Source organism: Cutaneotrichosporon cavernicola (assembly GCF_030864355.1).
Source record: "Cutaneotrichosporon cavernicola HIS019 DNA, chromosome: 6".
In the NCBI taxonomy this organism is placed as follows: Eukaryota; Fungi; Basidiomycota; class Tremellomycetes; order Trichosporonales; family Trichosporonaceae; genus Cutaneotrichosporon; species Cutaneotrichosporon cavernicola.
This window is the reverse complement of record NC_083398.1, coordinates 368,966-396,226: the sequence shown is the minus strand read 5'-3', so window position 1 is coordinate 396,226 and position 27,261 is coordinate 368,966. Positions and strand designations below refer to the sequence as shown.

Here is a 27,261-nt window from a genome sequence, read left to right as displayed (position 1 = left end):
AAAGCAGCGGTGGTGATAAATACCATAGAGTACATTCCAGATGGTGACCAGATCGTGATACAACAAGAGTCTTAAACAGGGTAGCTATACAAACCAAGAGAATGACAAGTGGTACAGTGGCTAGAATTAGCGGCGCGAGCGCCGGAGAGGAGCGATCTTGCGGCCCGAGGGTGAGAGCTGGTGCTTCCAGGTCTCCGACTCGGACTCGGACGATTCCGACAATCGTCCCTGGTTCATTCCCCCCTGGTCGTCCTCATCGGGGACCCCTGTGTGAGGTGCGATTGGGGCAGAGCGGAAGTCAACGGGCGGCTCGTTGATCTGGGCCTGAAACCGGTTCACGATTCCAGAAACCAAGGTGCCGTTCTTCACTCCAGGGGCGGGAGGAGGACGGACAGACGCGACGGCGTCTCCCTGGCAGCTCATCTCATTCAACGCCTCTACGGGGTACATGTCGCCGCCGATGGTCGCGCGACGGCTCATGGTGACGACTGCCTCTCCAAGGAGATCGCAGTCCCTCACAAGTGTGCGCAAGGAGACGAAGTCAAAGCCATCCCGTTCGTTGGGGTGGTCAAACGACAGCCCAAGGTGAGTCACGGCATCTTGTGCGTTCGAGTCGCTGTTCCTCGCCGCGTCGACGATGGCCTTCTTGTCCTCCTTGTTCTCGGACGCACGGCCCAAAGTCTCTGCCCACTTGAGCGTCAGCCCGTCAAGGTGCGATGCGTCCGCTTGGGCAAGGACGCCTTTGTCAACCATCTCGTTGGGGTCGTTGAGGGCATCGTCGGCCACAAAGGCGCCGTCGAAAGGGCCCAGTTCCTGGTAACCGAAGATGTCTTCATAGAGATCGTTGAGGAGCCCGTCGGCCTCGGCAGCGAAAGTTTCCTCAAAGCCGAGGAAGTCGCCCTCCTCCTCCTGCGCCTGGTCTTGCTGGGCCTGGATCTCGAAATGTTGGGCTATGTACTGCTGCAGCCCCATAGCTCCATCTCCTTCTCTGCTGAGCGCTCTGATTCTTGGCGGGTCTCGAGCTCATGCGGAAGTTGCTCCAGTTGCTGATGGGCAGAGAAAGCAGCGCCCTGGTTCAGGAGAGGCATCTGCGACTGCGGTGGCTGGGCTTGAGGCGCTGCCTGCTTGGCAATCTGCTCAGCTGCCTCACTCGGAGATTCATTACCCCCCTCAGGTTGCTGGGGGACATCGTCTGCGTCGTAGATAACCAGGCCGTCCAGGACAGCCAGCTCGTGCTCCACCAGGTCCCAACCAAAGTCTCCCTGCGCAGGGAGCTCATGGGGTGCGACCGCGACTGGCTCCATCGCCCACTGCGTGGCGGGACCGGGTTCGAAAGTTGCAGGGTCGAGAGGGGCCTGCAGCCTCTGCTCCGGCTCGACCCCTGCCTGCTGCATCTCCCACTCCATCGCCTGCTCCTGAGGCCTATCGCGGAGGTCAACGCGAGCAAGGCCATTGAGTAGGGCGGGGTCGACCTCCTCTCCACTGGATATACCGTCGTCGTCTTCGTTAGCAACGAGCTCGTCGTCGTCCGTGGTGAAGAATGGGTCGGGAGCCTCGGGACGAGAGGAGAGGGGCTCGCGGTATGGGTGGAGATGGTTGTTGCCCATTCCCGGTCGGAAATCGAAAGGAGCCTCCATCGACGCGTCAATGACCTCCAGTGCTGGTACATGGCGCTCCGTGATGGGAGCATTGTGAACTCCATCACCGAGCCCCTCGGCCATGTCGACGTCCCCAACACTCTTTGAGGGGAAGAGTCTCTGGGCGGTAAGACGGTCCTTGCGGCCCAGCCGGAAGGACCGAAGCTTCTTTCCGTTGGAATCGGACGAGCGAGCCTTTCGACCAGCAGAGCGGAGGGAGCGAATGGATCCAGATGGTGAGCGGATACGGGTAGGCGGGAGATATCGAGCAACCCGGGGACAGCAAGGACAGTGAGAGACGTGTCGGCGCAGACACTTCTGACACTTGACCACTCGCATTAGGTCGTGTGCGAGCTTCTCCACGTTCTCTGCCTCCTTTAGGGTGTTGGCGAGACGGACCCCTTCCTTCTCGGAAGCCTGAAGTTGGGCGTTGGCCGACTTCAGAATCTGGCGGAGGTGGTGGATCTCCTCGCCCTTCTTGTGGTCATCCTGACGGGCCTCCTTCAGGAGCCATCGTGCCTCGGCAAGTTCAGAGTCTCGCCCGTTAAGGCGCTTGATCAACTTCTGGTTGTTGTCGACTAGTGTCTGTTGCCAGGCAGCGAGCCTTGCGAAAAGCAGTTCTACCTCGTCGTTGTCGATAGCCTCGTGGTCGCTGCGAGCCTCTTCACCCGTCCTGGTCTCGCGTTCCTGGGCAGAAAGGGAAGCCTTTCCCCAGCGGAAACTATTGGCAACAGCCTGGGGGCTAGGGTTTGGGCCAGCCAGAACAGCACGCACTGCCCAGATGTCGCTCGCAGTCATCGTACTCCCGCTGGAAGGGGTAGTGTGTGACCTAGGGAGGGAGGCCGTTGAGCTACCGCGAATAGAAATGCCCTTCCTCTGCGAAGGCTCCGTTCGACGAACATGAGCGAAAGCTGCCCCCTTGGACGATGAAGTCGATACGGGAGAGAGAAGGAGTGGGTTGAGAGCAGGGCGTCGGGGAGGCTGAGGAGTGGTGGGGGTCCCCAAAGATTGTTGGGCACGGAGCATTGTGGGGGGAGACATGGGAGGGAAGGAGGAAGGATGAGCAGGGGAGTTGCGGCTTGTGGCGGCGATGTGGTTGGCTGCCGCGATGTGGTTGGCAGACCCCTGGGGCTGGGGCTGAATCAACTCGTGCTTGACAGGCACGGCGGTGGCGTGGTCAGTGGCTTCGACCTGCTGAATCGCCTTGGCAGCTGGGGTCAGTGACTATCAAACAAGTTTGGTGTGTGATGGTGGCCAAGAGGGTATTTGTAGCGAACATGGCAATTTTGGTGATTTCGCCAATTAAATCACCACTTTGGATGGAAAGTCACGTGGACGTTGGGTTTTCTCACCATTGTCGAAGTTGAGGGGCTGGGCGTTGGGGGCGACTGGACGCGGGGTGTCCACGTTGATGTCAAGGGAGCGAAAGATGGCGTTCAGGATGGGGAACGAGTACATTGTGAAGGTGAAGAATGTGGGTTGTGTGGCGTGGATGGAGGGAGGGAGGGGCAAAGCGACTGGTGCGTGACAAAGTCACAGTTGAGAGATGATAGGAGAAGTGAAGAATGAAGATGCAAAGTTGGACATTTAAAGGTGGCACGTCAAGTTGACACGGCGGTGGGAGCGAGTTGAGTTGTATCGGCCTGATAGCTGTGTGGGTGTGGGTGTGGGTGCGGATGGTGAGGAAGGAAAGGGGTGATTGGTGATTGGGGGGCGAGAGTAGCAAGTGAAACCATTCAAGTCACTGATTTGGTGATGGAATGACCGCACTGGATGATGTGTAAAAGGTAAAAGGACCCAAGGATGAATTTAGTAGTTTGATGGAGTGATCAAAGAGGTAAAGGGGCAAAGGGGCTTCAAGTAGAAGGTAAGGGGGTTGTGGAGGGAATATTCTGATACCATCAGTCACTTTTGTGCGTTTCCAAATACTCATCTTATGTTCTAGGTTTACTTTAGACCTGGTTGAATACAAGTATTAAAGAGAAGTCTAAAGTACTCTTTGAATGACGACGAGTATATATTAAAGGGTAGAGAGATTTGAGGAGAGGTTGGATGAACAAGGAATGTTGCAAGGAATCAGGGTCGTTATCAGGCTTATCAGGTTACAAACGCCACTTTGATTATTCAATAAAAGTGTACAAATGTCTTAACAGTCTCGGATCTCGGGATCAATACATTACTCCAACCTACAACAATTCCAGTCATTTCCCAGCTCCCAAGTTCCTGACAATCACTTGCTCCAATTGATATCCTTCAGATCAATACACGTGATCTCTGTGCAACTTTCATCTCCATGATCCAAGGTATCATCGCCGCCACCGCGTCCCACGAGCTTGCCTAATCAGTCCCCAGACGGCAGTCGATTAGGTCGGCCAAGCGTCCGAGATCACGCATCCAGCGTTCCCCGCACTCAAACCACTCCACTGCCAGTCCCTCAAGCTCCTCTAGCCGCTCCTCGGGCGCAACGTGCCAACAAGCCATCTCACCAAGACGCTCGATCACCTGCCCATCAAATACTGTGTTTGTACGCTTCCGCTCGCGAGCCGCAATGGCGGCGCACTCTGACCGAGCGCGGACACGCAGGTACTGTAACAAGGAGCGGATGACGACGAGCAGAGCCGGGAGGCGGTGGATGGCGCTGAACATTGTCCGCAAGGCCGTTATCCTAACAGAGTATGATTGTAGGACAGATCGGGTGTATTTGTCAGCGATTGTGGACGGGTTGGATGTGACCGAAGTGGACAGGGAGAAGGTGTGTGTGCTCGCTACCGAGGAGCAGATGCTTGGGGTGCTCTCGGCCTTTTGTCAGCTGTGAAGTAGCTCAAGGCAGCGTACCATCAACCAGTACAGGCTTTCCTTGAGGTTGCGAAATTCGTCGTCGCCCGCCTTGAGTGATGCGATCACCTCTTCGGCCCTGTGGAGGAGGAACACGATGTCTTCCCTTGGGAACAGGCGTTTCAGCTGCTCAGTGTAGCTCTCGCTCCACCACGTCAGAGCGGCGCGGGGGAAAAGCCAGGGTTTGCCCTCCAGACGCGAGGGGTGGCTGATGTCAAACGCCCCAATGTGCGCCTCCCATCCTCTGATTATCTTGCAATGGGGCGTTAACGCGATGATCGGTTGCAGCGGGAACGTCTGCTCAATGTGGTCTGCTGTTAGCTTGTACAGAACCGCGAGAGCTCACCAAGAAGGTGGACGGCCCATAGTGCCGACGAGCCGTTGAAGTGGAAATGGGCCCACCTCGGGTCGCGGCCGACGAGGAGCTTCTCATGGTTCTCGACGGGCTTCTTGCTGTTTTTCTTCTTGATTGCTGGAGGATCGGATGGCTCGATGTGCAGCGAGGAAAGCTGGAGGCCGTACGTGCAGAGTTGGGGAGCGGTTGATTTGGTTGAGAGATGGCGTGAGGGAAGAGTGGCCGGGGCCCCTGGGATGCGGAGGGCGTGTGGCGCGCCCGAACGACGGTTGGCGAGCGACATGCGAGGTACTGGAGTGGAGAGTGATCCTTGAAGGATGAAGCTCGAGATGTGAAGTGGAGTGGGTTTATACTGTATGCTGATGGTAAGGGGAAGAAATGGTTTGGAAGCAAGGTGATGGCTGGTGGCAAATGTCTTTCGACAGTGAAAGAGGGCTTCACCCCATTTTGTAGTCATAGCATCCTCGGGTATGAGCGTGGCTGGAAACACGATGTATGTGTTTGTGTGTGTTTGGTGACTCGTTAGAATAGTTTAACTCGAGACATGCTCAATGCGACCGCACTTGTGTTGTCTGACATTCTTGTTGATCCAGTCCTGGGCTTTGGAATCGCAGACAATTGCACAGTACACGTGTTCGCGTTACTTTTACTTGCAAAGATCCTCTTTCGGCATTCTGCGTCCGACAAAACCAGCTGGGCGACACTAGATACAAGCAGCATACATCTATCTATATGGGTATACCAGACAACTAGCGAAACATGAACAGTGACACTCTATCTCTGTCCACCAACAGACGCGGCCATGCCGTTTTAGTCGGCGAGGCAAGGCGCGTCAGTCTGTGCGGTGGTCAGATCAGCCATCACACGTGTTCCTGCTCCTGTCCACGCCGAGCCGTCCACTAAGCCCTCAATCAGGCTCTTGGCAGCCTCGATTGAGCGCACCATCTCATCGAGTTCCTTCTGTGCTTCAAGCAATCTTTCAACTGCCTCACCAAGTCTCATGCGGAGATGGGGCAAGCGGCTCTCAACGCTCGTGAGCTCGCTGAGGAAGTTGGCGATCGAGTCGAGGTTGCCAGCTACGTCGTCGTGATGTTGACTCCCGCGGCGCTCTGCACTGCCCCGCCACCCTCGTCCTTCGGAAGCTCGCTCAAAGTCCTCGAAGCGCTGGTGAGTGCGGTCACGACCGAGCTCGATCCACACGCGAGCATGGTGCAGCAGTGCGTCGGCGACGCGTAATCGTCCCCCCGTCTGCGCATGTTCCAGTGCCAGGAGCTGAGTCAGAGACAGATACGTCTCAGCCTGGGCGCGCAGTTGGACGACCAGCGGCCGTTGTGTGGCAGTGAGAGCCGGGAGGTACGTCGTGATGGATCCCTTTTGTTAGCGCGGCCGGTGGGCCGGAGAGTGGGGTATGGGGGCGGTGTAGGGGGGAAGGGGGGGGGGGGGAGGAGAGAGGCGAGTCGCGAGTCACTCACAGCCCATTCGGACACCATGGCAACCCAGGACGCGACAAAGTTGACCTGAGCGTCGAGTTCACGATGGTGCTTGCCCGCAAGCGTCAAGATATGCTTGACGTCCTCGCACGGATAGCCGGCTTTCAAGCGTGCTGGTATCAGCTACCTCGGGACAGGAAGGATGGGGTTGGGGGGAGGGAGGGAGGGAGGAACGGGAGGAAGGGAGGAACGGGAGGGAGGGTGGGACGGGAGGAGGGGAGTGGAGGAGACATTGTACCGCACCGAACAGCCTGTTGTCGTCCTCTCGGGCCTCGCGTTGTGGATCAGGTGGACTCCAAGCACACTCCACACTAGTCCGCGGTCCCATCGAGTTGCGCATCTTGCCCAAAATCGAAGGCATCGTGGGCTTCCAACTACGCCGCGCAGTGGGTGTCGAGGGCGCGGTCGAGGTCGGGGAGGGCATGTCTGTTATGAGGGTGGGTGATGTGGGGTTGTGGAGGGTGGGTGGGCGGCATGGTGGTGGGGGAGTGTGGATGGAGGGTGATGGGGCGAGAGACATTGTCGGCGAATCGGGGCAGAGGGAGGGAGTTGATGTCAAAGAGGATGAAGCCCGCCCTGGTGAGGGCGGGGGGGAAGCGTGGGCGTGGGACTGCACCGTGAATGGCGTCGGCGACGGATGTTGTGATGGCAAGAGTAGAGATGAATGATGATGGAGCATCGTTGGCTGGTCAGTGGTCAGGGGGTACGAGGGTCCAAGGTGTCCAGGAGGAGGTTTGTGCGCGACGCAAGGGGATGCGGGGCCCTCTTGGCATAGCCTTAACGTGACTTTGTGTGAGTCACTAACAACACCATCACAGAGGGAATGCATGTATGCATCCAGTTCTTTGTCTGGCAACGAGCATACTAGTCCAAGCAGAGCATGCGAAATGTTCTTGTATATCGGTGACTACCGTTTAGTTGAGGAAAACCACGATGAAACCTGTCAGGAACGTGGAATGTGTTTCGCGTGCTTCAATGATGTGTGCGGTTTTGGCATTAACTACGACTCTTCTCCATCGCTTTGTGTGGCAGTCTCACATTGTGTCGGAGTCTGCTGCTGCCACTCAAGCGAGAGTGACATTGGGGCTGCAGAGCTTCGCCTCAACCCTGCTCCTCCAGACTCGCCCCATTGGCTCGCACTCAAAATATTCCTACACCCCCTCCTCCTTCCAAAACATATTCTCCTCGAACTCGTCGAGTACGTGCTGACGCTTGTGTGGATTGAACACACGACCGAACGAACTGGACACCTAGGCGCTTCACTCGCTCGCTCTCCCACTGAGCTAAAGCGTCTGGTGGAGATCGGTAAGTGCTGGATGAAGGGCGTTCCCCGCCGTCAACGCCGACACATTCTAGACACTCCGGGTAATCAATCGATACATCCTATGTCTGCAAGCTATGGATACAGTAAAACGACCAAGTGCTACTCTACAAAGAAACAACCACACACACAAGGCCCCTCGAGTGCGAGCTGTGGTATCGCGAAGATGAGCTGCTCCGCTCGTCGCCATTCTTGCGCTCTTTCGCTGAGGGATTCGAGGCAATCATTGTGGGCCTCGTCAAACTTGAGTTTGAAAATTTCAGCGGCGACGCTGGGAGCGAACTTGTTCCACGGAAGACCCTCGTAGGCTACCAGGTCAGTGACCATGCGGTGGTCGCGAGAGAACCAACATCCCGGCCAGTGTTGGAGGCGCCCGAAGATGAAGTGCGCCTGTCCCGGTTTGTGGGTTGCCAACTCGGCAAGGATTCCCAGGAGGTTCTCGGCAAGCCGTCCAGCTCGATGTCCTTCTGGATACCCGTATACCCTCGAACCGCAGGATTGGACGCCGTACCATTCGGGCAGACGGGGACGGGTCGCAGGCAGAAACTGGAGCGAGTAGGACACATGGGGATCGTAGTACTGGGCGGCAAAGTCGGTGTGTGGGACATGGTGACATTCGGGATCGTACCGGATGTTGACCGCCACGTTTCGGGATCCACAGATCGGGGCGAGGGGAAGGCAACACAATGACGGCTTGGTGGGATAGAGGTCGAGGTCGTAGATGACCTGCTGGGCGTGGACCTTGGATGTCAAGAGTGGGAAGCCGAGGCGGAAATTCCGCATGTTGACCCGGATGCACTCGAGATTGAGCTTGAAGGGGACGGTGTGGTCTAGGATTAAGCCTAGAGACTCGAGGCAAGTGCAGGGTGTGTCGAGGGTCCATTCTGCGTCACAGTCACATTCGCCGACAATGTCGAGGACCTGCACATTGTCCCACAGGTCAGGATTCTTGGCAAGGCTGATATTGCAGTGGGCCGTCCAAACGAGGTTTGTACCGTTCTTGATCTTGTCACCGTGGAACACAACATGCGAGCTTAGACGCATATCGGCTGCTTCACGAAGGGTACGACATACCCCGCGAACAGCAAGTAGCTCGGGTACGTCGACGTATGAGAGGATTTGTTCCCATGCGTCGAGGTACGATCGGGGTTCATGAGGCCGTTCCTCGTTTTCGGGGCTGGTGGGGGAGCTGGGGTCGGATGACATCGAGTTGGTAGCCTTGAGCTGGCGAGTAGAAGATGTCTTCAAGAGGTTCATTGGAAGGAACCGAGAAAGGTTGAGGTTGAATTTGGTTGGCATTGTTTGCGCAACGTGTGTGGTGCGGTGGGAAAGGGGGTTTGGATGGATGGATGGATGGATGGATAGATGGACGGATGAGCGAGTTGAGATTATAGAATAAGAGTAACGCTCAAGTCTTTAAGGAAAAAAGACAATCAGCTTTGTATGGGTTGGAGAGTGCTGTTGACTCGACTTGTTTGGGCATTGGGAAACGGTGGCATCTTTGGCCATTTGATTTCGTTCGACAATCGACAATCCACGACCCGTTAACCCGTTGAATGTTGAACGGCAAGCACCTGAAACCTAAATCGAATATAAGACAATTCACAAAGTGTCGGAGATCCGAGACGCAGCCCAAGTTTGTCTCTCGCAATTCCAGCTTCCGTCGGCTCGGAATTGTCTCCTGTCTATCTTCCCCTTCCCTTACCCAAGTTGTCGCCATCAACGATATGCAAATCCATTCACAATGATGAAAGACATTACATATCCATAGCCCATACAGACTTAGATGCTACATCATTTCATTGCAGCTTGTGGTCCTCCGCCTTGACCAGTCGATGAATGGGTTATGTGCCTGCCGCGCCGCGCCACCGCGCGGCCCTGCCGAAATTATGGCAAATCTAAAACAACTACCAGACCCAAGGTACACTACCCATGTACATCCCACCGTACCAGCACCGTAACTCTACATTCAGCCATGTGCTCGGAAACACCAGCCATTTCGAGAATCTCGCTTCGGATATGGCGCTCTTCCTCTCTCCCGACCCCCATCTCATATCGAAGGCGTCCAGTGCTGTATCCCATCACCCGCAGCCATCAGCAGACCACTCAACATCCTGGGATCGTCGGGGAACGAGAAACGCAGCGCTAGTCGAGGTATTTTTGGTGTTCTGCCTTGTGGGCCAGCCTGCGTAGCTTTGTTGTCTGCTTCGGTTTGCAAGTCAGTCAGGTCGGCTTGCACCTCTGCAAGGGTGGTCTCTAGGTTGCTCCTCCACGTGTCCACCTTGCCAATGTCAGAGGCGCGGAGGCGAGGTGTTCTCCAAATACCTCCAAGGGGTCGATGTAGAACTCTGAGATCTCGCTTTCGATGGTGCACTAACGCGCGAGCGAGGGCGCGGTCTTTTCCAGATTGATATGGAGCTTGGTCTTTGGGCCGTACGCGGTTGGTGGCGGGGAATCTGTTGGTCAGCCTGAATCCTGGGAGGGAGAGGCCGAGGGAGAGCCCGTTTATCCTGACTAGCAGACGGGGGGTCTATGGATTGAGTTGGGTAATTGGGTATTGGGGATAGATGGCTTGATGAAAGGAACGAGTTTGTGTCTTGTGTAGTATTAACAGGAATCCTCGGACTCTCTGGTTTCAGGTTGAGTCAATGGATCTCAATTAGGGTGTCGGACTTGTGTCCGAATCCGGTTTCTGTTTAATCCGGTTTCTGTTTAAGACATGTCTTGGATCTTAAATGTATGTCTGTTACGCAATGTTACGGGCCGCTGTGATTCCCGTGTGTAATCCTTTGGCCCGGAGGGAAACTTTTACCTAAGCCTAGCATTGGAGTGCGAGAGGCGCGAGCATGGGTTGAGGAGGTTGTCGCCCCCAGTTCGCTGCTTGCCATTACACCACCGCACTTATATTCCTTTGACATGAGAGGACAACCTTCCTTCCTTCCATCCATCCCACATTTCAACTTAACACTCAGTCAGTCGAGCGATCACTCAACATGGACCCAGCCAAATGTGCGTTCTCTTGTATCCCCCTGCTGATGCCAGCCACTTTCTCCCCTCCTCATCCCCGTGGAAGACCTCACCACGAGGGGGTGAAAATGTATTCCGACCGCGCGAAGGCGCTGCGCATAGCCCCTCTAAAGTATTCCCTCGTGTTTCTGCTGAACATTGGCGAGGTTTTCAAGATGGTAAACGACAGAATCAAGCACTGTCAGGACTGTGTAATCAAGTACCGTGACATGCTCTCCGATACTCGAATACGCATCCAGGAGCTCCAATTGAGTCTCGAAGAGATCAAGTTCCTCACCGCTCTCGACGAACAGCGATTTAACTTGCTCAATGTCCGGATCCACGTGGCCATCATCCGCCACCGTACACTTCAACCGCCTCTCGAGCCCAACTTTGTCGTCATCTCCAATATGACCAACCCCGATGGGTTACCGTCTCTCCATATCCACCTTCCGCTGTTGAACTTGAGTATGACCGAGGCGGAGTGCGAGCACATGTGGACCTACTTCGAAGGCATGCAGGCTTCGTTGGCTCGTCTCAAGGTCAGAGAGTGTACAAACATCGCCAGCCTCCGGGACAAGGCGTTGCGGGCACAAGCTTGTCTCACATATATGACACCCATTTTGAAAGGGGTAGTCGACCTCCGCAAGGCAATTCTGCGCTGTATCATGGTAGCGCAGTGGCGCATGGAGATGGCCTAGGCTCAGACCATGAAGGCTATTTTGTAGACATTACAGAGGGCTTCGAGTCAGACTTCCGGGCCACGCCTGGGACAAGTGACGTCCGTGTGAGCCCTACATGATATGCATCTGTGTAGTACCAGCTCGAATTACTGGCCTTGTCAGGGAAGGATGTGTATGGGAGTTTGTCGCAGGAAGATGGTGGAGGTGTTTGGGGCGTCTTGCCTTTTTCACCGCCTTCCTTTCCACGCTCGGCTTGTTCTTCCTCCTCACCACCCTTCTTCTCACCTTTGATCTACCATCCATTCTTGGCACTTAATGACCAACCTCACACAGAAAGGTGATCTCGACAGTGGACGGCTAGCTTCGCTGCTATCTTCACAAGCTCAAGGAGGACGTTGGACTCTTATGCACGGGGAGCCTCACCCCCCTCAAATTGGGTGAGGCATTGAGAAATGCGTGGCTGCCCTTAACCTCCGTCGATATGCCCTCGGTATGGGTGTGTGTCTTGTGGGCCGTCGGCCCCGGAACATCAGGAGAGTCTTCCGTGTCCTGGAACAGACAAGTATTTGCGAGGAAATGGACTCGCCTACTGTAGCTGACGCGTGTGATGTAGGGATTCCGGGATTTAAGCTGCACTTATGTGGGATCACATGTGTGCCCTACTCGGTGCCCAGAGGGAAGTTAAACAGTGTGAGGGGAAACGGTCGGGTATCATCCTCGACTTGGTGCCACTGACGAAATCCCAGGGAGACCACGACAGCAGCTTGGCCAATTGGCCAGTTAGTCTATCTGTTGTCATGAGGTATGAAGAGTATACCGAAACTACGAGTAAAAGCCTTTTATCTTATTTACAATCTACCCTGAATATGCACGAGCCTTCGAGGCTATCCAACACCATGATCTCAATGGAGTCAGACACCGACGTAACAATACCTTAGTCGATGTCGTAAGGCTCAACGAGTCATTGCCGTTCCACCTCGGCCTGCCCAATTGAGACCCGACCAGGAAGTGGTCAGAACGATGGCATCAGGGCTCAGGATCATGCCACCTGCGAGCACAACTCAACCCAGGACCATGACGACGAGGATGGCTTCAGAATCATGCTGTACGCTCTCAGATATAAACAAGAACGCTCACCCTCATCCCTACCAACTTTCCAAACTCTCATTGCCACCACAACGTACGTTTCCATCCGACTGTGCTGAAAGTAGACGAGATGCCCCCCGCCATCACTCACAAAAATCACACCCGCGTGCGGGTAGGGCGTCTGCGCAGAGGTACATTCACTGATCGGCGTTTGTTGACTTTAGCATCCACTGCTGCAGCGAACCCCTTCGAGGTCGTCGAGCGTATCCGCCGCCACACGTCCGAAAAGTCACTGTTTTACTCTGATGTCTACCGGCGCATCAATAGCGGCAATTACCGCCTCACCGATGCCATTGATGACGCGTCTTTCCTATCCGACATGGACAAGGCCTCTGTCAATTTGGCCAAGCTCGCGCGTGTCCTGACACAAGTAGGGGAGATTTGTCCTGGCCGAGATTGTCGCGATCGAGGGGCGGATGCACGTGGTGGAGTGCGCGTACCGGTGGGCGAGGGGGGCCGGAATCGTGGACGTGCTCAACGGCCCAGACCCTGACGAGATGCGCGACGCAGCCCTCGCGCCTTTGATTCGCAACCAGCGCTCTTTCGACCGACTGTTCGTCAACGTCCAGGCGCTACTGTGCGACATTGACGCCGTCGAGGGCCAGGTGCGCACGCTAGGCTTCCTTCTCGAGATACTAGAAATAATTTAGAGCTTTAGATTTTAGAATCTTATAATATCCTGCGGTTTGTAATGTATTCAGTATTCTGAAAGCTTGGCGTGGGGCCCGATTTGACAGTAGTTTTGCCACTTTGTCGCCCACCCTTCCACCACAGCCGTCGCCCGTCAGCATGACAGACGTGCCGAAAATACAAAACTCTCGACGGCTACGTTACTCTCGCTAACGACCACCCAGTATACATCTGTCGACATCCATCGAGGCAGTCATCCGTCAACCGGCCTCAATCGCAGCAATTGCAGTCCCTCACGTCCCCCACACTACTCCTCGACTCCCCCCAGAATCTGTGCAACAGCCGACAGTTCTGCAGTTGGGTCCACTAACGTTGAAGGTTCGAGCCCAGACGAAGATTCAGAGAGACAGACTTTTCCACTAACGCCACGCCCAACACACCTAAGATCGCCTTGGTTATGCAAATGCAGATGTACGTACAGAGGCTACAAGTGTCCGTGGCTGGGCTCAGGCCTCAGCGAGCCGGTAGGCCGGCGAGAGGGAGAGGGAGGGAGGAAGTGAGGGAGTGTGGATCGGAATAAGCGCAGAGAACAATGTCCACACCGCTCCAGGAGCGACTAGACGCCGTCGGCGGGGAGCTCGAACGGGCAAGTGATGCCGAGCAGCGAAGCAGTCGAGATGGGTTTAGGAATCATGCCGACGATGAACTGTTTGACCTCGACGCGGAACTTCATCGACGAGCGCTCCTGGCCCGGGAAGAGGTGCTTGCACGCATTGTACATGTTGCTCCAAGTCGGGTCGGTGCCGTTGATGGCGGCGTACGAGAATGTGACGGGGAAGACGACGGGGAGGTTCTTGCCCTTCTGGAGCGTGTACTTTCCGAGCTTGCCATTCGCAATAACCACACCTGTGTCGATGTCGAGAACCTTTGCCTCGGCATTCGAGAATTGGACTGGCACGTAGCTCGCCGATGAGTCTGCCATGAGCTGCAGGTTCGCATCGAAAGTGAAGTTGGCAGGCGTGCGGGCAAAGTACGTGTCGGTTGTGTTGACAAATGGCTGATCGGCGTACCACTGGAACTCGACTGCGCGGGGAATGACGAAGTAGAGCGTGACGACGAGGGCAGCAATGAAGAAGAACGCGACGAAGACGAAGACGGTGCGAGTCATCCACGCGCAACCGCAGCATCCGCGCTGGTCACGGTTCCACGCCTTGAAGCTGGTCTTGCGCTTGTCCGCCTTGGCGTCGGCCTTACCGCGCCTCGACTGGCCATGCAACTCGTCCTTGGTCCACCTGGCGTCAGTTGGCATCTCACATGGTATGGTAGGAGCTAACTCACTCCGCACCGAGCACCGGTACAGTGACCATCTCGGGGTCGTTTAGTTGGTCCTGCTTGGGCATGAGGTGGCCAATACTGCCCTCTGCCTCGTGGTGATCATACACAGGACGGTATCTGGGGTTAGCTCATAAGCACATTAATAGACCCAGCCAGGAGCTACGCAGCCGAGGCTCTCAGCACTCGCCTACTGGCCCAACATACTCACGTTTCCTGCTTTGCCACGCCGTACATCTCGCTCCAACGGGGTCCGCTACCGTCAAAGTCGGCACGGATATCAAAGCTCGGTGCACGCTGCTCCGGAGGCGCCTCGTACTCTCCATGGCGCATGGGTCTCATCTCGTTGGCATTACCGCGCCGTGGGCCACCGATAAAGGACGACGTGCCGACACGGTCTGCGAACTCGACCTCGTCGGGCGAGGCCGGCCGACCTGCACCTTGGGTGTAGTATCTAGACATTGGGGATGGGGAGAGGGGATGCGGATGCTGGCGACTCGGATCGTCTTCGATTGATTTGTCGGAGAGTCGTGGGGGTCGTAGAGTTCGTAAGATGCGGGGAAGGAGAGGGAGAGGTTGTGTTGTTGAGGAGTGAGTGGTCGGAGTGGAAAGTGGAAAGTGTGATGAACAGATGTAAGATGGAAATGGATGAGATGACAAGGGCGGCAAGGTCGGTGAGGTTGGGTTGGGTGGCTGAGAGTCTGTGCCTGTCAGATGGCACACTACGGGACAACGGATTCAATTGAAAACGCATGGTACTCGCGTGGTAAAATGTGGTCCCTACGTGCTCGCTCTAAATGGATGCCTGCAACCACGGACGCATGCAGCTCACATGGTATCCAGCAGTGGCAACGGGTCTCGCCGTCGTCTGTTACATTGACATTGTAGTTGTCAGACAGTGAGGTGGCGTCTTGTTTCAGTGATGGGCGTGAGAATCATTATGATCTGCTCTGGAAATATCAGAGCAACAAGGTGGACGGGAATGGTGGCGTCGACCTCCTCGCCAACCATCAAACATTGTTTTGTCTTAGAGACCAATCAGCTCCTCGAAGCCTGGAAACGCTAGACACAGCTCTCTGCGATGACGATTGAACAGACTGTGATGACTGACATCTGCCAAGCGCCAAGTGATATTGATTATAGTAGCTGATGAAGGGAGGGTAATGCTGTGTGCCTACGTGCCTGAACCATGTGGTTACACCGCTTTAGAATAAAGGAAGAGTGAAATGCGGGGGGGGAAGGTGGAAGGGCAGGGGTAAAGATACGCGCTTGTGCGCTTGGCACAACTTAGCAATGACTACTGTACACAGAGTTATCATTCCATTCACCTTTTACTCTTCTTCTTCAACATCACCACGCCCATCCTCATCACTACAATCCTTCCTCTCACTTGTAACTTCTTCTCCCATCTAGATTACAACACGTCACCTCACGACAAACCCATCGCTCCCTCTCCCAGTTTGCGCCTTGGCTCCGCGATCTGGTTACCGTTTGCGTGACGGGCACGAGCCCACCCCTTGTGTCACACCCAGACCTGCCACCGCCCCTCACAACTCAATCTCACTTCTTCACTTGTCAACCCCAATTCGCCCACATCAACAACTTCACATTCACTTCCCACACTCTCCCAACTCCTACTCTTCTCCACCAAGCCATCTCCGCCGCAACCCAGCATCATGTCGGCGGGGGCGAGGCTGCCAGGAGTCATCCTCCTGCTAGCCGCAGTCATCCTACTCGCGCTCGTGTCCTTCAACACACCGCTACTCAAGAACTTCTACTTTCTCCAGGCCGACTTCACTGCTGGCCAGTACAAGGGTGTCCTTCGCCTAGGGACCCTTGGCTTCTGCACAACTGGCGACATTGAGGAGTGTGTAGGGCCTCAGATCGGATACTCGTTTGGTGAGATCGCAATGTTTGTTGACGCTAACGCTCAGACCTCAACACGGTCCTCAACATCCCGAAGAGCCTCATCAATATCCCCCCAGCAGTCTCCAAATACTTAACCTATGTGTTGGTGCTGCACATTGTTGGGCTGGGGTTCGCGGGCATCGGCCTGATCATTTGTCTCATCGACCTCATCCCAGGTTTCAACCTCCTGTGCTTCCCGACCTGCATGGCGTCGCTCGCGTCGACGGCAACATTAATCGCATTCATCTTCGATCTCGCCATCTTCTTCATCGCCAAGGGCGCGATCGGGAAAATGTCTGGTGCGAGTGCGCAAATCGGTGCGGCCGTGTGGATGACCCTAGCTGCGTGGGTATGCTGCTCGGTCGCCATATGCACGTTCGGTATGGCCAACTGCTGCTGCAACTTTGGAAGTGGCCGCCGCCGCGAGGAGCGCAAGAGAAGGAAGGACCGCGACCCCGACCTCGACGAGGAAGAAGACTACTTCAAGAGCCGCCGCGATCGGGACATGCGGATGCACGCGATTCGTGACGAGGAGCGTCGCAAGTACGAGCAAGACCTGCCTTCCTTCCAGCCGTACGAACGCGAGCCTCTCAATCCCGGCCCACCCGAGGACAAGTACCTATACGACGAGACAGCTGCCCGCGGCGTCGGCGTACAGGGCGTCGGCATGGGCTATGGACGCCGCGGCGGCGCGCCCAACCCGTACGCACAGGCTGCCCCACCGACGGGCTACGGGCAGAACCTCGGCGTGCAGCGGCAACCGTCAACGGGTAGCTCGATGCTCACTGCCGGCAACGCGGGCGTGGGAGCTGGCGGCGAGGGCGTGGACGAGCCACGTAACGAGTATGGCTACGCCGGCCAGCGGGAGCAGATGGGCGACAACTGTGAGTAGGGCGCACGCGCCGCGAGGTCTAGGTCTCGCTTCCCTCAATCAAGCTGTGCTCACACCAGATTATGATCCCTACGCCCAGAACCAGCCGTACGGGCAGCAGTACGGACAGTCGGGGTACGACTACAGCAACCAGGGGCCGACATACCCGCTCGCTGCCGCGGCTGGTATGGCGTCTCCTCCACCCCAGCGCGGGCCCCATGATGATTTTCGCGGTGGCCCGGGGTCGTCTGACAGCCACCATTACCAGGACCCTGGGCCGAGAGTCCACGCGGCTTCGTCCGATCCGTACCACAATACGGGGTATGATGACGGGCTCGGTGCGATTGGGCGCGCCGCGACGTCACCAACAGGCGAGCGCCAGTACACTGGCGCGCAGGGGTATGGGACGCCGCCGCCACTGAGCATTCCACAGGAACCGGCGCCAGTGCAGGTGCCGACGCCGCAGCGCCTCATCAACCCGCATCAGCATACCATCCTGCATAGCCCAGAAAGCGAGTACCCGCCCCACGGGGCGTTTAATGATTACGCGCCCGAGATTGAGGCGGCTGGTCCGCCCAGCTATGGCCAGGCGACAGGGCCGTCGACGTACAACGTGGCATCGTCGTCGTATAACGCCGCGCCATCGACGTACCCGCAAGAGAAGAGGTAGAGCTGTGTACTGAGTATGATTAGATTAGTAACGACTACGCCGAGTATGCGATCGGAGACATAGCTTGTAGGACCATGCATGCTTATAGTCTGTTGCTGGTGCGGGTGGAGGACAGTGGCGGCGAGTTAGTTCCGCAGCTCCTACCAGCGGGCCCTCTGACCCAGATACAAGCACCTCTAACATGACCGTGGCTGATGACACGTCTCAAACGGACGCTATGGACCTAGCACGCCCACTTCCGCGTCCACTGCTGCGCCTCAGCAATGGCAGCCTTCTCGTCCTCCTTCCACGCCTGAGCGACGTCGTTGGCAAGTGGGTCGTCGGGGTTTGGCGCGCCGAGAAGAGCCTGGATCGAGAGGAGGACGGTAGGGATCTGGAGCGCAGGCGTCCACTTGTCCTTGAGGATATCGAGGCAGATACGGCCGAGCTTGTCTGGTATGAGCAAATCTGGGTTTACTGTGGGTCTCGAGCACAACGCGGCTGCGCGATTGCTGAGCGGCGCACTCACCAATGTTCGGGTGGTACACCTTGGTCAGGAAGCGGACCTTGGGCGGGTTCATGGGATACTCCTCGGGGAGGAAGAGCTCGAGCTTGAACACGCCGCCAGGGGTCAGCTCAAATCCAGAAGTAGAACTCACCCTGGTAGGGCGACGAGTCGGGGCCGGCTATTGTCACGTCAAAGTAGCGGAGGTTGTCGTCGTGCGGCGCGGCAGTGATGCCAGGCGGCGAGTCCGACATGAGACGCTCCGTCTCCTGCAGGGTGAAGCGGGAGAAGGGAGGAAAGGAAACAGGGGACCCATGAGCAGGAGGTGAGAGGAGGGAAGATATGGCAAGGAGGAGGAAGATAGGGAAAGTCGCGACGAGGTAGTGGAACCAGCAGACGTGGTCGTCAGAGTGGGCGGAAGCGGTGCGTGCGTGCGGTGACCGGCGGAAGATATCGTCACGTAACAGGGGCGATAGCAACACGAGCCAAGTGTTTGCGTGGGAGTAGAATTCGCAGCGTCGGTCGTGGTATATTGCAACGGGGTGTGATGCAGTGCCATGCGGTGAGAGCGGCAACGTGTGATGCGCCACGCAGCGATGGCACGAGTACGTCGTCGGATGCGCAGGGGCCGTGTTGTCAGACGCGTCATGTGTCATGTTCCATGGCAGACGGATCGGGGTAACGCCGACAGTAGCCGAGCGGGCGTCATGTGGGGTCCAGCACAGATGAAGCAGTGCGAGAAAGCCGGGACAGCGGGGCAGCGGGGCAGCGGGGCAGCGGGACAGCGGAAGTCAAGAGAGCAGGGTTGAGGAGGAAGAAACGGTCAGCTCAATACCAGGCCTGATGAGGAGGAGACATACCTTGAGAATACGCTTTGGCAGCCCGGCGGACATGCTGAGAGCTGGGCTGAGGGCTGGTGAGGAAGATGAGAAGGGGGATGGAGATGAGCAAGATGTCTAACGATCGAGGTTGACCCATTCAACAGAGCTAGCACCGGAGCTGGCACATGGCACAGGCGTCATGTCAGTCGTGTTACGTCAGCGCTTATTTGGTCCACCAGTTGAACTCTGTTGCAGGAGTCGCCCTCACCATCTGCACCTAGCTACCTAGCTAGCCTCGCTGTCCATCTGCACCTAGCCTTGCTGTCTGCTACGTCTCCTTCATCCACTGGCGTTTCTCCTTCGACCTGATTGCGTGTTAAGAGAATGTTCGTATGCATGACAAAAGGATAGTGTTTTCCGCATGCGGATGTTTTCCAGAAATTCTCTTCAACGCCGTAAGACGCGAAGAAGGTGTAGGATGTTTTTTTCAACTAGCAATTTGTTCGACTCGGATATGATCCTCACTGTCAGAACAGCTAACCCTAGCAAAAGGATACCCTCTATGGTTTTGCGACGTACTGATGGGTACAGTGCTGTGGGTTTGAAGCTTGTGGAGGTTCGATAACGCCGCAGATGTGGCGGGTGGATTGGGTGGCGATTCAAGGCCCCAGTTGACCATCCTGGGATGTCACCAGTGGACGAGCCGCCCAAGACGACTCTGCCCTCCGCTCGCCACTGTGCTTCTCGCTCAACATCTACATCAAATCTACGGCAGCGCGGCGGCGCACTACATAAAGTCGTCGTCCTCGAGGACATCGTCGTACGCGTCCAGGTCGACCTTCCCGAGCCCCTTGGTGGCGCCGAGCTTGGGCTTGGCGGAAGCCTGCGTGTTAGTTAGGCAGCACGAGGGGATAGGGAGGCAGTTTGGGAATAACCCAGCGCGTGGACGCGCCCCTACCTGCCCATGACGCTGCTCTCTCACTCACCTTCTTCTTGCCGCTCGCCTTGTCTCTCTCCTCCTGCTGCTTCGTGTTGCCAAGGACGCTGAGCGCACTCGAGACCTTGCGCGTCTGCACCGCCGACAGGCTCGCGCACAGGTCCTTGGCGAGTTGTTCGACGAACGCGGGGTAGAGGCCGTTGCCCTCGTGCTTCTTGATGAGGGCGGCGACGATGTTGGACGAGAGCTCGTTGAAGTCGGACTTGGTCTTCGGGTTGGCCGAGACGGCAGCCTTGAGGGCGTCGCCTGCAATCAGCACAAGCATAGAGATATTGTTGCATTGAGTGCGGTGACCGCTAATCCTTCGAGACAGGGCAGAGGTCTGGTTCGCCGGCTCTCTCTAGGTTGTAGAGCTTGGGTACAGCGCACGCGTTGGACCAGCCAACCTCACTCGTTGCGCGAGCCCGCACGGACTGCGCCAGCGCCGCCCAACTCCCCGTACTGTGCTCCTGCTCAACTCCCTCCGGCCAACTCGTCGACCCACGCCAGACTCACCGGTCGAAACCTCCATCGAACCCATCAGATCAGACGCAACGGCCAGGTCGGCATCGAGCTCCCTCTCGCGTGCCTCGCGACGGCGGTCCTGCTCCGTCCGCTCGTCCATCAGGTCGTCGGCGTAGGGGCCGCGCGCCTTCTTCTCGGCGGCGAGCTTCTCCTTCTCCGCAAGCTTCTGCTTGAGCGTCATCTTCTTCTTGATAGGAGCGACGACACCGGTCTTCTTGGGTGCCGGGGCAGCCTTCTTCTCGCTGTCGGAGACGTCCCAGTCGTCCTGACGTCAGCTGTGGCACGAGGGGGTAATAGGCCTTCATTGCAGGGGACCGGCATGGGTGGCAGGTTGATGGTGCGGGATATGCGCCTGACCTGCGACGTCGTGTGAACGGCAGGCGGTGCGCATCGCACAGGCCAGTGCGGGACAGTGGACAAAGCGCAGCGCCCCACACTGCAGCTTCCGCCCGACTGCGGCTTCCCCCATCTCCAACCTCTCCCGTGTCTCTCTTCTGCCTCTCCTCACTCCCCTCCCCCCTCTCCCCCAATAGCCACACCCTCATGCCTTTCCCAAAACCCACCTCCTCCTCGTCCTCGCCGGCCCACTTGTTCTGAGCGGGCCGCGTTACCACGGGCGCGGGGGTGGAGGCCCCGGTCGAGACCTCGTCAACATCTTTCGTTAGCCCCCTCTTGGTAAATACTCACCCCAGTCGTCGTCGGACATGTCTAGCTTGTATTAGTGAGTAGATGGTAGGTGGCAATTGCGAACCGAACGTCGAACGTCAGCAATGGTCTGATCGCGAGACCAGGCAAAGGGTTGAACTTTTTGCCACGTGCATTTAGTTCCGCTGCGATTTCGATCCGCCTCCACCACCCATGTCCGCTGATCAAGAGATTGTTGACGCTCTCCATCCATTCACTTGGCCTCTCATTTCTTGGCAAACACCTTCCTCACTGGCAAGCTGCCAGCTCCGAGTTAGAGCCATGCCGCCAACACCTCATCCCCTCGCAACGGCGCGGCAGATCGCTCGCCCACCCTCGCGAGCCGACGGTGTGCCTGCACATCTGGAGGCTGATCTCCGCACCGTCGGCTGCATGATGATTCAGGAGGCTGGGGTCATGCTCAAGTTGTAAGATAGTAGAACCTTGATGGGAGCTCACATCAGGCCACAGAGCACTCTCGCGACGGCGCAGGTCATCCTTCATCGGTTCTTCTACGTCTCGTCGCTCTCGTCGTTTGGGGTCAACGTGAGTAACTTGCTCCAGTTCATCACAGCTGTTGTCATGGACTTCTCCACCGAGGAATCCCCTCCTTCCTTCGCTCACTCCAGGATCTCTCCGTGTCGTGTCTCTACCTCGCGACCAAGCTCAACGAGACGCCCACCCGCCTCCGTGACATCATCAACACGTACATGTTCCTACAGGCGCGCGTGCGGCACCTCCTCTCCCTTCCCGCCGGCTCCCCTCTCGTCCGCGATCTCGCACCCGGATCGAAGGAAGAAGATATCTGGGAAGGCTTCTCCTTCTCGGTGCCGAGCTTTCACTCGACTGTCTTCTGGGAGTGTGAGTACTCCGGCTCAGATCGCGACATTCGCTCTTCCCATCAAGGAGTGCTGACCTCAGGGAAGGAGGCGATCCAGTACAACGAGCTACAGGTGCTCAAGCGCCTTGGGTTCAACATGCAGGTGGGTATCTTCTGTTGTGCGACACCCGCTCACGTCAGGTCGACTTGCCGTACTCGCATGTGATCAACTACCTCAAGATCCTCGATCTTGTGTTCGACGACGGCGTCGCGCAGCTATGTTGGTCAATCTTGAACGATGCGTGAGTGTTAGCAGTCTTAGCCAGATCCCATAGGGCCTTCTATGTGCTGTAGCATTTAGCTGGGCTCATCTTCCGCGCACGTCACTAACCCCAGCCTCCTCACACCCCTCTACGCCCAACACCCGACCCACGTCCTCGCTGTCGCAAGCATCACCCTGGCTACTCGCTTGCGCCACCTTGCCCTCCCAGAAGGGTGGTACCTCCTCTTCGACGTGATATGGGACGACGTCGCTCCAGTCTGCGCAACCATCGTACAATTATGGCGCGACTGGGGCTGTGGGCCGCAGGAGTTCGACCAGGCCTCAGAAGGGCGAGACGGCAAGAGGGCACGGGAGGACCGATGGCGCCGCGCATGGGTTTTGGCTGAGAGCCGCAAGGCCGTGCGCAAGTGGGTCGAGGAGGCAAGGAGCTAGACATATATACATTGTAGCTACAGATAATCATAAATAACACATCTACATTTAAGTGCTAGGTGCTGGAGCGGAAACTCCATCCCCATCCAATCTGGCCGTTATGGAGCCACTCGAGGGCCTGTCCAAACGCCCTAACGATGTTCTCGGGGTTCTTCTCCTTCCGCACTTCGACGACAAGACTACGGCCGGCCCGCCCACCTTTCGTATTAGGGACATTAACTGGTGAGTAGCTGAGCCACAACTGCGCCCAAAGCGGTGACAGCGTGACCGCAACATGAGCGTGGGCGAGGGGTAGAGCCTGCCTCAGTTCGCCAACACATTTGCCATCAACGGGAGGAGGGGCAATGAGATGCCGCGGGAGGCGGAGGAGGAGGTCTTCAACCCTCGCGGCGGGCTGGAGGCGAGAGAAGAGCACCTCCTCCTCCCCAGAGTCCTCAGACAGCGTGCTCTCGAGGCGGCGCAGGTCCTCCCCGAGGCGCATGGCAACGAAGCGGTCCAATACGGCTGCTTCGCGAGAGCGCGCGGCGAATATGGGCTGGTTGGTGCTGTCCGTCCCGGGAGGAGGGAGGGGGGAGGAGGAGGGGACTTGGAGGAGAGAGGTGTAGGTCGGGAGGAGGCGGTCGCGAAGGATCGAGGTTGCGACTGGGGTTAGCTGCGACCAGGGGCGCTAGGGAGGCGAGTGACGACCGGAGTGAGGGGTGAGGTGTGCGGGCCGCGCCAGCGGGCGACTGCTCAGAGCGAGCCGAGCAGAGTGGGGTAGGGGGTTACTATAGAATGGCAAGTGGCCGAGAGGTAGCCAAGTAAGAGCCAGAATCAGGAACTGGTCGAGGAGCTTGGTCCTCGTCCTCACTTCCTGCCAAGAAGATCCTCACTTCCTGCCAAGAAGACACTCACTGAGGTAGAACCGCCTATCAACGGCCCGGAGATCGCGAAACAGCCAGTGCAACCTGCGCACGCCCTCCATCTCCATATCCCAAGCCCATGCGTCGGGCGTGGCAGACGGATCGAGAGCGAGCATGAGAACGCGATGGACCAGTGCTACTGGCAGAGTGCTGAATGAAGCGGGGCCATGGGTCCGGCAGGGAGGGGTATATGCTGGCGATGGGGGTGGTGGCGATCGGCGGGTGGGGACGGGGACGGAGACGGAGGGTCGGGGTGCGCGTGGGCCGGGTGGTTGGTAGGCGGAGGGAGGTTGAGGGGCGGAGGAACGAGAGGTGTGCGTTGGGGGAGTTGAGGGAGTGAGAGGGCTTGGCAGAGGTGGGGCATGCGTCGTGACTGCGGAGAGGGGTGGGTATTGGTATCCGGAATGGGGGCGGGGAGCTGAGACGGCGCGCTGCGGATTCTGCGCCGGAGGTGTTGGCAGCGGACGAGGGGAGATGGAGCGCGTGATTGGGAGCCCCGACTGATTGGACGGGTTGGAAGAGGGGGGAGGCAGGTATGGGTCGCGGGGGGAGTATGGTGGCGGTGGCTCCTCCTCCCGGCGGGGCAGGATACGCGCCACGAGTTGGCGCGCGTCGAGTTTCATTGTGGAAGAGATGGGGAAAGGAAGGAAAGGTGGCGTCGGAGATGGAGATGGAGATGAAGATGGTGATGGTGGAGCGGCTTTGATGTTCAAGAGGCGGTGTTGGCGGTTGATAGTGGCGTCGCACAAGCACAAACACCGCAAAGCACACCATGACGTCTGGTCTTGTCTCGGTTCCTATCGCCACGGTCGGCTACATCAAATGACGGAGATCAGACATGTCCGTTTACATGCATGCCATGCCACGCGATGATCGACACCCACGCCCACAGATGCCGGCTTGACGCGCCGGCGCGGATCAGTCCGGCCGATTTCCTCTTTACATTCATCTTGAGTCTTTGGTATTTGGTCTCGGTCTCGGTCTCCCTCTTCGCCTTCGCCTTCGCCTTGGCCCGCATTCGTTGTTGCTCTCGCTCGCCCATCAAAACTATCCATCTGCGCCATACGTTATCATGCTCGGCCGCCTGTTCCACTTCGGCTTTGACGCGATTGCCATCTCGGCCGTCCTCGCGGGCGTCAAGAAGACGACTGGGTTTGCGTGAGTGCCGAGCTCGGCGTGGTTGGGCAGGTTGCGGACACGTAGACGGGCGCGCGTGGAGCTGTAGCGTGGTAGCGCGGGGAGGTGCTGGGCCGTGCTCATCGGTGGCGGCTGGCTGTCACGCGGGTGTGCAATCTTGTTATTCTTGTTGTTTTGCCAGACGCGCTGACGCTCTCTTATCCCACTTGCATCGTCTATACGACCGCTTTCATCTGCTGCACCGCATCCACCTTCCCAACCACCGCTCGCGAATGTTTGCCCGCTCGCACCACGCTCGGACCACCTTGCAAACTCTCCCGCACGATACGCACGCCACTATTCTCTGCGACACACGACATCTGCGTCGGAACCTCTCCATTCCATCTGCTCTACTCCTCCATTCTTTACCCATCCGCTCGCTCCGCCTCCCTTCACTCATACAGCCCGGACACCACCCAGATCCCCGAGTCGTCGGTCCGCTCCATCGCGGACGGCTATCTCTCGGCCGGCGAGACCGTCTTCAACCTCGTCATCGGGCAGGCCGTCACGTCGTCCTACTTCAAGAAGACCGAGTAGACAGTACTGCGACGTTCCTCACGACACTCCCGGGTCTTACGTCTCACACACGCCTAGATGTATCCACAATATAACCTCTATACCTAAGCGTAGAAGCCACGCGCCTGCAGGTCGGCGTCGACCTGCTTGCTCGACGCGCGGACCTGGCTGTCCGTCATCATGCGCCAGACGGGCAGGCCGATCTGCAGTCAGCTCAGCAGCAGGCTCGGAAGCGCACTTACAGCTGAAATGATGCTGTAGACAACATCGAGCGGCCCGTTACTTGGGACAGCACCCTTGGCGCTCACGCGAACCAGGTCAGTGACAAAGTCGTTTGTGATCTGGTAGTTGCCGCGCTCGAGGCCTTTGACGAGGATGGCGGCGGCGGCTTCACACGAGATGGGATTGTCGCCCTCCTCAATCTTCTGCGTGACCTTGGGCTTGGTCTTGTTTTCCTCCTCGTAGCCAGGCGAGAGCATCCCCGCGGGCATATACAGGTGCACCTTGATGCCGAAGAGGAGGAGCTCGTTTCGGAGTGTGTCAGCGAGGCCTGTTGTCAGCTCGCGTTCAGGCGGTGATGGAAGCTGGCTTTGCTCTGCGTATCTGGACTCACCGCGCAGCGCAAACTTGGCGGGCGTGTATGTCGAGTACCCGGCGAACGTGGTGTATCCGAGGAAGGACGACACGAAGGTAAGCGTCCCCTGCACCTTCTGCTTGACCATCATCTGGACCACCGCCTGAAGTCAGATACAGGAAACACGGGCAGCTCACATGCGCAGTCCACGCCGACACCCAGTAAACACCGTCAAAGTTCTGCTGTCAGCCCATCCCCCCTTGAACTCACAGCCTTGAGGTCCTCGGTCGTCGTGTCAATGAAGAGCATGGGCCGCGACATGCCCGCACATAGGAAGACATGGTCCGGCGCGCGGCCATCGAACGACGCAGCCGCCTCGTCCAGCGCACGTGCAGACGAGACTTGATCAGATAGGTCGGCAGTGACGAAGAGGATCTTCTGGTCGGGCTTGGCGAGGGTCTGGCAGCGTGAGCGGTGGGATGTGAGATGGGAAAAAAGAAGGAGCGTGAGAGATGAGATGAGAGATAGGGGGAAAGGAAGGTGGATCAGTAGATCAGAATCGAGGCGAAACGAACGAGCTCGAACGCCTTGCAGCCCATAATCGCACGACGCCACTCACCTTGAGCTCCGCAACCGTCTCGCCAGCGCGCTGGGCCCCTCGGGCAACGATCACGACATGCGCCCCGCGACGAACAAGTTCAGCCGCGAGTGACTTGCCAAGACCTGCAGAACCGCCGGGAATGTAGCAGAACTGGTGTCAGCTAGCGCGAGAACCGCTTCAGCTAAGAGCTAAGGGCATGGACCAAGCAAGATTATGGGTGTGCAGAGTGAATGAGTGGCATTGGAGGGTTGCGAAGATCTGCTCAAGCTGACGCCCTCCCTCCTCTTGCACGTAGGCACCTTTGCACCTTTGCAATGCGGCGCCTCGCCCAACCCCCTTTCCCCCATGCTTCCTTCAACTCCAACCCACCTGTCCCGCGGGATCGAAGCGTTTCTTCCCGAATCCAAACATGAGGATGCTGGCGAGGACGGCGACAACAGCGGCCACTATGGTGATCATTGTGTTTTTGAGAACGGTGTCTCAAGTTGAGTGATGAGGTGGAGGTGGTTGCCAGGTACAGTGCGCGTGTCGCGTCACCTCAATCACCTTTGCTTCTCTCAATGTGCGGAGCTCATTCCGGATG

General features: G+C 57.4%; 14 protein-coding genes across 14 annotated transcripts; 5 read left to right on the top strand and 9 right to left on the bottom strand.

The window, feature by feature from the left end:
- Positions 1-126: 126 nt before the first annotated feature.
- Positions 127-3,095, bottom strand: CcaverHIS019_0601480 (uncharacterized protein; the record flags this gene model as incomplete). The annotated part of the gene is made up of 3 exons (XM_060602574.1): positions 127-920; positions 959-2,848; positions 2,990-3,095. The coding sequence occupies 3 exons, from the start codon at positions 3,093-3,095 to the stop codon at positions 127-129; spliced, it is 2,790 nt and encodes a 929-aa protein (XP_060458954.1).
- Positions 3,096-3,974: 879 nt separating this feature from the next.
- On the bottom strand, positions 3,975-5,110 carry CcaverHIS019_0601470 (uncharacterized protein; the record flags this gene model as incomplete). The annotated part of the gene is made up of 3 exons (XM_060602573.1): positions 3,975-4,436; positions 4,473-4,783; positions 4,819-5,110. 3 exons carry the CDS (start codon positions 5,108-5,110, stop codon positions 3,975-3,977), a joined length of 1,065 nt encoding a protein of 354 aa, XP_060458953.1.
- Positions 5,111-5,637: 527 nt separating this feature from the next.
- On the bottom strand, positions 5,638-6,741 carry CcaverHIS019_0601460 (uncharacterized protein; the record flags this gene model as incomplete). Its single annotated transcript, XM_060602572.1, has 3 exons — positions 5,638-6,198; positions 6,300-6,430; positions 6,561-6,741. The coding sequence occupies 3 exons, from the start codon at positions 6,739-6,741 to the stop codon at positions 5,638-5,640; spliced, it is 873 nt and encodes a 290-aa protein (XP_060458952.1).
- A 999-nt stretch (positions 6,742-7,740) lies between these two features.
- Positions 7,741-8,895, bottom strand: CcaverHIS019_0601450 (uncharacterized protein; the record flags this gene model as incomplete). Its single annotated transcript, XM_060602571.1, has 1 exon — positions 7,741-8,895. One exon carries the CDS (start codon positions 8,893-8,895, stop codon positions 7,741-7,743), a length of 1,155 nt encoding a protein of 384 aa, XP_060458951.1.
- Positions 8,896-10,631: 1,736 nt separating this feature from the next.
- Positions 10,632-11,345, top strand: CcaverHIS019_0601440 (uncharacterized protein; the record flags this gene model as incomplete). The annotated part of the gene is made up of 2 exons (XM_060602570.1): positions 10,632-10,647; positions 10,681-11,345. 2 exons carry the CDS (start codon positions 10,632-10,634, stop codon positions 11,343-11,345), a joined length of 681 nt encoding a protein of 226 aa, XP_060458950.1.
- A 1,198-nt stretch (positions 11,346-12,543) lies between these two features.
- On the top strand, positions 12,544-13,123 carry CcaverHIS019_0601430 (uncharacterized protein; the record flags this gene model as incomplete). Its single annotated transcript, XM_060602569.1, has 3 exons — positions 12,544-12,604; positions 12,638-12,807; positions 12,848-13,123. 3 exons carry the CDS (start codon positions 12,544-12,546, stop codon positions 13,121-13,123), a joined length of 507 nt encoding a protein of 168 aa, XP_060458949.1.
- A 596-nt stretch (positions 13,124-13,719) lies between these two features.
- On the bottom strand, positions 13,720-14,897 carry CcaverHIS019_0601420 (uncharacterized protein; the record flags this gene model as incomplete). The annotated part of the gene is made up of 3 exons (XM_060602568.1): positions 13,720-14,395; positions 14,442-14,555; positions 14,647-14,897. The coding sequence occupies 3 exons, from the start codon at positions 14,895-14,897 to the stop codon at positions 13,720-13,722; spliced, it is 1,041 nt and encodes a 346-aa protein (XP_060458948.1).
- A 1,214-nt stretch (positions 14,898-16,111) lies between these two features.
- On the top strand, positions 16,112-17,884 carry CcaverHIS019_0601410 (uncharacterized protein; the record flags this gene model as incomplete). The annotated part of the gene is made up of 3 exons (XM_060602565.1): positions 16,112-16,334; positions 16,370-17,227; positions 17,295-17,884. 3 exons carry the CDS (start codon positions 16,112-16,114, stop codon positions 17,882-17,884), a joined length of 1,671 nt encoding a protein of 556 aa, XP_060458947.1.
- A 223-nt stretch (positions 17,885-18,107) lies between these two features.
- Positions 18,108-18,444, bottom strand: CcaverHIS019_0601400 (uncharacterized protein; the record flags this gene model as incomplete). Its single annotated transcript, XM_060602564.1, has 2 exons — positions 18,108-18,316; positions 18,393-18,444. 2 exons carry the CDS (start codon positions 18,442-18,444, stop codon positions 18,108-18,110), a joined length of 261 nt encoding a protein of 86 aa, XP_060458946.1.
- A 1,532-nt stretch (positions 18,445-19,976) lies between these two features.
- On the bottom strand, positions 19,977-21,396 carry HCR1 (uncharacterized protein; the record flags this gene model as incomplete). The annotated part of the gene is made up of 5 exons (XM_060602563.1): positions 19,977-20,072; positions 20,176-20,432; positions 20,682-20,955; positions 21,254-21,345; positions 21,378-21,396. 5 exons carry the CDS (start codon positions 21,394-21,396, stop codon positions 19,977-19,979), a joined length of 738 nt encoding a protein of 245 aa, XP_060458945.1.
- A 260-nt stretch (positions 21,397-21,656) lies between these two features.
- CcaverHIS019_0601380 (uncharacterized protein) lies at positions 21,657-22,909 on the top strand (the record flags this gene model as incomplete). The annotated part of the gene is made up of 6 exons (XM_060602562.1): positions 21,657-21,802; positions 21,839-21,920; positions 22,004-22,235; positions 22,296-22,357; positions 22,396-22,496; positions 22,591-22,909. The coding sequence occupies 6 exons, from the start codon at positions 21,657-21,659 to the stop codon at positions 22,907-22,909; spliced, it is 942 nt and encodes a 313-aa protein (XP_060458944.1).
- Positions 22,910-22,964: 55 nt separating this feature from the next.
- Positions 22,965-23,927, bottom strand: CcaverHIS019_0601370 (uncharacterized protein; the record flags this gene model as incomplete). Its single annotated transcript, XM_060602561.1, has 2 exons — positions 22,965-23,551; positions 23,804-23,927. The coding sequence occupies 2 exons, from the start codon at positions 23,925-23,927 to the stop codon at positions 22,965-22,967; spliced, it is 711 nt and encodes a 236-aa protein (XP_060458943.1).
- A 956-nt stretch (positions 23,928-24,883) lies between these two features.
- CcaverHIS019_0601360 (uncharacterized protein) lies at positions 24,884-25,524 on the top strand (the record flags this gene model as incomplete). The annotated part of the gene is made up of 2 exons (XM_060602560.1): positions 24,884-24,969; positions 25,392-25,524. The coding sequence occupies 2 exons, from the start codon at positions 24,884-24,886 to the stop codon at positions 25,522-25,524; spliced, it is 219 nt and encodes a 72-aa protein (XP_060458942.1).
- An 83-nt stretch (positions 25,525-25,607) lies between these two features.
- TSC10 (uncharacterized protein) lies at positions 25,608-27,137 on the bottom strand (the record flags this gene model as incomplete). The annotated part of the gene is made up of 7 exons (XM_060602559.1): positions 25,608-25,706; positions 25,746-26,053; positions 26,117-26,240; positions 26,275-26,316; positions 26,348-26,536; positions 26,697-26,828; positions 27,048-27,137. The coding sequence occupies 7 exons, from the start codon at positions 27,135-27,137 to the stop codon at positions 25,608-25,610; spliced, it is 984 nt and encodes a 327-aa protein (XP_060458941.1).
- Between the last annotated feature and the right edge of the window lie 124 nt (positions 27,138-27,261).